We start from the raw sequence: 5,684 nt of genomic DNA, 5'->3' as shown, positions 1-5,684 counted from the left end.
CTACCACAACCCTCATTCTCTATTTAATCCTAAGATCGCTCCTGGCAGAACTTATATACCATGGTCAGAGTACTTAAACTCCTGTTAGGCTTTATTAAATTCTTTATATAACATAGACAGTGGATCTTGTACTTTACATTCATACTTGGAGATTTATTTACACTTCAGTTGAGCTTAAGTTGAATCCTATTACATTGCTCTTGTCATTTTTCCTTTGTGCATTTTTTCCAGTTTATCTAGTCAAAGCTAGATCGCCTATGTCAGTTCATACACAACTATTCTCAATTCATAACGACTTCCACCAAATAATATGAAATGAATTAGTGAATTAGCTGACCCAAGAGCATCATGTTTAAGCTCTATCCTCCACATCAAGCTTTTCTTGACCAAGCTTCATTTACCAGACACTAGTGCATTTCTGCGAGCGGCCGTGCTGCATTTTATTTTAAGAAGGGAATTTGTACAGGCACATTAGTCGAATAGGGTGGCAGTATAACCAGATTGGCAATAGAGCCAAATACATTACAGATGCTACCTTCAATTGGAGGACTATGATATTTTTATATAAGATTTAGGATTAAAAAGGGGGACAATACCCTCTCATTTGATCAGACTGTTTCACTCTTTATTGTTCAGCTCGTAGAAAAATGATTTCATAGCTTCATAAGTAGACCAGCAGATGGCTGCTGCAGGTGCATGGAATAGCATTCTAGGTTTCCATCCCCTCATCAGCCCCGGGTAGCCATCGCGCCGTACTATAGTCCCTATAACCGTGCTCGTGGAACTGCTAGAAAATCTATCGCAACCACAAACCCCCTGCTTGAATTAAAAAGGAGGAACAATTACTGCCAACATAGTTACAAATGTATCCACTATTAGTCTAATTACAAAATAAATCAACTCAAATAAAAGCTGAAAACAGACGAGGGAAAGGGAATTGAATGTGCTTGTTAAAAAGGTTCAGAACATCATAAAGAAATACTGAAATCAGAAATTTGAAATATTCATTTCAGTGGGAAATTATCAAGTAAATGTCACATTCCTTTTGCTACAACAGAAGTCTTAATGTTGCAATTTTGATATGAAACTGTTTGTCCCAGAGTTTAGGTTTCCTTGCGGCAGTAGTATTTTCTAGATCAGACATCAAACTGTTAATCCCTGAGTTTAGGTCATCTTGCTTCAGTACTAAATGTTGACTCAGTTTCAGTGACTTGATTAGGAGTTAAGCCAACTGGACAGAAATCACTAAATGAGAATTATGATGCTGCAGCTAGAAAATTCAGGCATCAAATACATCCGTCTTGCATATAGGGCAATTTCGTTCACTGAATCATTGGACAATTTTTTGCCAAGTATATTCTTTGACACTTTCATCATACAATCAAGGAAAAGAAATGGAAAAAAGAAGAGGCAGTATCCATTGACTTATGTGAATTATCTTGTACTGCAGTAAACTATTTATCAACTTATATAAATTCAATCACGTTTTTTCTTGAAGGAACAGTTCATTACTCTTTTCCATAATCCCTAAATCTGGTGTAAGGCAGACATACATAAGCACACAGCAACTCAAGAATATCATCAAGGCTAAAAAGAAATGAAGCCCAACTGCCATGGGAATGAGAGGTCAACCAAGATTTATAAACAACAAAGAAGACATGATCATGTCTTTTGTGGAAGGAAATGAAGGGATCATGCTATTTACCCAAACATGTTAATGCCTACTAATGTGTAAAAATACTTGTCTATAGCAGCCAACTTTTGGTCAGTTTTTGTCTATTTTCTTAACCTATTCAAGGACAAGTTGGAACTTTAACAAGGATGGGTGTGATCTATTACTTTTCCTCTTCTACTCTTTGTTTAACTGCCACATCTCGGTTGTGGTTGCAGCAAGATTTCTTCACAGATTACAGATTAAGTAGAATGCTCTGGTCATTCCTTTGCACAAAGGGCAACTGATCCAAACTATCAGATTATGCTTGAAGAAAGCAAGTCAATTGACTTTTCAACTCTTGCACATAAAGATTCTCTCATAAGAAAAAGCACATGCAATGTGATGAGTCCTCTTCATAACTAAAACACTCAAGGGATCTTGGCTTCGAAAGCACCACTAACATGGAAGCACTAAATTCCCCATGCCGAAAGAATACTGAGATCCATTTTTCGCAATTATACAGACCATATCTAATTATACATATCTAAATCTATTACTTTATACTTTCTAAACAAAAGTCACACTTGAAAACCATCAAAACTTAAATTTAAAAGTTCCAGCAATTCAAACTTTCCATACCAGCTTTATCTCAACTTAGGGAAGCCCTTTCTAATAGTGCCAATACATGATGGATCACTGAAACCACAATTGAAGCTATTAAAACTTGGAAAAAAATTAGAATAAAGTCAAAATCATTTGTTGCTCAACTTCATTTGGCACATTCATGTTGCTAAAGTTAATATTTATGAATAAAATATCAAAGTTACCAAAATAAAGTGCTGATTGTATTATGGCAGATAGTGCTAAAATTTAGTTGTGTTACTTCCAACCATTTGGAATTTGCTAAATTGAACTTAACCATCCATACAACAACATGCAAGATTATATCATTAGTGACAATTATATCTCTTAAATCATTTTTAATTACACTGTCTAAAACTTTCATTGGTCTTATTACTACTTGCATCTTTAACTTTAATCCATAATTGATTCGCCTTGTCTAACTATAGAATCTATTGATTATCCTTAACAATATTGATACCACCTTAGCTTTTTTTCTCGTTATCTTAGAGCTAAACCTAATTACACCTAATAGTCTTTCCTTCATTTTATTTTTCTAGTCATATCACTCAGCCATTTCACCAATCTCATCTCAACTATATCCTCAACTTCCTCAGCTTCAATGAAAACAAACCCTTATCTTTTCAAAACATTTTGATGATCCAAGAAAAAAAAAATCATAAAGTATTTGTCAGAATGAGAGATATATCCATTAATGATTTCTTTTTCTAAAAATGCATTTGGCCAAATCATGTTGATAGTCCAAAACAAGTATGTGCTCGAAGGAAAATCTTACTAAAAGGCTAAAAGCTTCCCTTTGGAAGTTTCAAAAAGTGTTTCATCCAACACAATTAGGACACGAGAGTTAAGAAAAGTATACCAAAGACGTTAGGGAGTCTCAAGTAGTGAAGTGTTCAAATGTTCTTGAGTAATCAAGTGGAAAGGGTCAATTTTAAATTATAAAGAATCATTAAGGTGTTTTGTTGTGCACAATGATTCAAAATAAAATATTGACAAAAAAAAAAGGAAAAAAGCATATGAGCTTTATGAGAGGCTCAAGATGGAATGTTTGCATAGGCAACTCGGCACAACACAACACAGAATGGGTTGTGTCAAGCTGAGCCTTCAACTACTATGGGTTTGGTCTGGTCAAGGGGTTTTGGCTCATGAGCCATGCTAGGCGTGACTCAATTTGCCTAGCCAACCCCTTTGACTGCCTAAGTCAATTACAGATTTGATACTTTAGTATTTTAGAGCATTTTCCTTTTTTTTTTATTTTCTAATTAATTTTCTATTGATTAAAAAATAAGGCAGTGCGAGAATCAAGGCATCAAGTTGATGAAAAAAAACAGAGGGAAAAATAACGTTATTTGGTTAAACCATTTTCATCTACTTTTAAATTTTCATTTTCTTAAATTTTTTAATAAAAATTTTGAAAACGTTTTTAGTTTGATAAGTTGATTCCATTGAAACGAAATTTTAAAAGATGGGAAAAATGAAAATGGAGACAAAACAAATAAAAGTAGTTTTCTGAAATCTCATTTCTATTTTAAAAAAGTAAACCGAATGATAAACGTATACAAATAAATTATTATTATTATTATTGTTAGTATTACTAACAATTTTTATTTATTATTATTTCAGTTGTTATTATTATTATTATTATTAAATACTATTTATTAGTATTTTAACATACAATAGCACAACAATAATATAATATTAATATATATAAACAAGTATCATACATTAAAATGATATTGTATAAAATATATCAGATATGATACGATAAAGTGCTATGATATATTATTTAATATAATATTAATATTTTATTTTGATATTATTAATAATTGACCAAATTAATCCTCACTGTTTCTATCTCTATGAATAATTCAATATTGCTAAATCAAATAAGTTTTCACATTTTCAATTCTTAAAATCTAAAAACTATTTTCACCTTTCTGTTCTCATTCTATATTTTATATATAAAAAAAGTAATAAAAAAGATTGGAAATCCAATTTTTAGGTTAATACACTATGGAAACGGTAGTTTACCTGACATTGCAACTGAGTCTTGACCACATCTAGCGGCGTCGTTACTGCTGCCGCCAAGGCACCGGCGGCAGCGCCAGCTGTGGCATGCACAACCAGCTGCTCATCGCTTGTGTTCTCCGGCGAGATCTGCGTAAGCCCCCTCTTTGCCGCTTCATAGGTCGCAAAGTGCACGGCTGTGTAGGGAGCGTTCATCACCACGGTCGTCTTATACGAGGCAAAGAACGCCCCAATCCCTTCCTCTCGCAGAACCCTAGCGACGCAATCCAAGACCCCCTTGTACGGACTACTCTTCAGCTGCAGGCGCTGCTTCACGGTGTCCATGGGAGTGAAGACGGCGTCGCTGGCGACGGTGGCGAACACACCAGACGCGGCGTGCGCGAACGGGTTGCTGGGGTTGTTCCCGGACAGCGACTTCTTGGAGAGCTCATAGACCGAGAAGTAGACGGCGTGGGCAGGGCCAGCGCCGAGACTCATGGCGGCGAGGCCGCGATAGAGGCCGAAGGGGCCCTCGGCGCGGAGGACTCCGTGGAGGACCTGGCGGAGGCCGAGCGGCGGGTGGCAGAGAGGCGACCCGATCTGCATCCGCGTCTTGAGGGTGTCGACGGGGAACATGGCGGTGTGCTCGACGAGCCCGGCGACGGATCCGGCCACCATGAATTGCCAGAAGTGGAGGCCGTCATGCTGCTGAGCGGCGCCGAGGTCGGCGGCGGCCGGCCCGGGCGGGAGGAGCTCCGGCGAGTGGAACTTTGCGGAGGCATCGGCCATGGGCAAAGATGAAACTCGGAGGGTGAAGCTTAAAAGGGCGGGGCGGAGGCGGAAGGGGAATAAAAAGGAGGAGAGACGGCTCCATGCAAAACAATTTGGGGAAGGGAAAGTCACATCGGAGCAGGAAGACAAGTGAAGAATAAGTTTGTGCCAAACGGAGCGGTGACTGGGATTTGGGGGGCTTCGACTATCATACAGAGGATCGGACGGTCAGGATGTTCGTGCAATAGGGATGGACGGCCACTTTAAATGGAGACGTGGAGAAGGTCAGGTGGAGGACTCTAACTAATGCATTAATAAATAAATAAATGGTAACAATGTTGAGACTTGTCCACTCGTAAAATAAAGTCGGAAGGGATCCATGATTTTGGCTCTTGCTTGGAAATATATTTTTTTTTTTATTTAAATGTACGGCCTCGACTCAGGTCGGACACGGGCCGGAGCTTGGTTCCTTGTGTTGTGTTGAATAAAAGTGAAACCTATTTATGATTTAAAAAATATTGAAAAATTATGAGGTTCGGAAAATCAACCAGAAGAAAAACTAAAGGTATAAGCAAAAAGGTTTTTTTCCACCTAAATTTTAAATTCGATC

The 5,684-nt window shown here is 37.6% G+C and overlaps 1 protein-coding gene across 2 annotated transcripts; it reads right to left on the bottom strand.

Annotated features, from left to right (window-relative positions):
* Positions 1–415: 415 nt before the first annotated feature.
* On the bottom strand, positions 416–5,228 carry LOC121980437 (mitoferrin-like). 2 transcript variants are annotated; one of them, XR_006111534.1, is made up of 3 exons: positions 4,328–5,228; positions 2,294–2,350; positions 684–816 (listed from the first exon to the last, which is right to left on the bottom strand). XR_006111534.1 is itself a non-coding variant. In XM_042532470.1 (2 exons), the coding sequence occupies exons 1-2, from the start codon at positions 5,090–5,092 to the stop codon at positions 619–621; spliced, it is 963 nt and encodes a 320-aa protein (XP_042388404.1). In that variant the 5' UTR covers positions 5,093–5,226; the 3' UTR covers positions 416–618. The 2 variants fall into 2 exon arrangements, 1 of the variants encoding a protein (XP_042388404.1); XM_042532470.1 differs by lacking the exon at positions 2,294–2,350 and having other exon boundaries at positions 416–816; positions 4,328–5,226.
* Positions 5,229–5,684: the final 456 nt, after the last annotated feature.

This window comes from Zingiber officinale, chromosome 5A, assembly GCF_018446385.1.
Source record: "Zingiber officinale cultivar Zhangliang chromosome 5A, Zo_v1.1, whole genome shotgun sequence".
Taxonomy (NCBI): domain Eukaryota; kingdom Viridiplantae; phylum Streptophyta; class Magnoliopsida; order Zingiberales; family Zingiberaceae; genus Zingiber; species Zingiber officinale.
The sequence above is the reverse complement of the archived record's forward strand: the minus strand, read 5'-3'. Positions and strand labels throughout refer to the sequence as shown.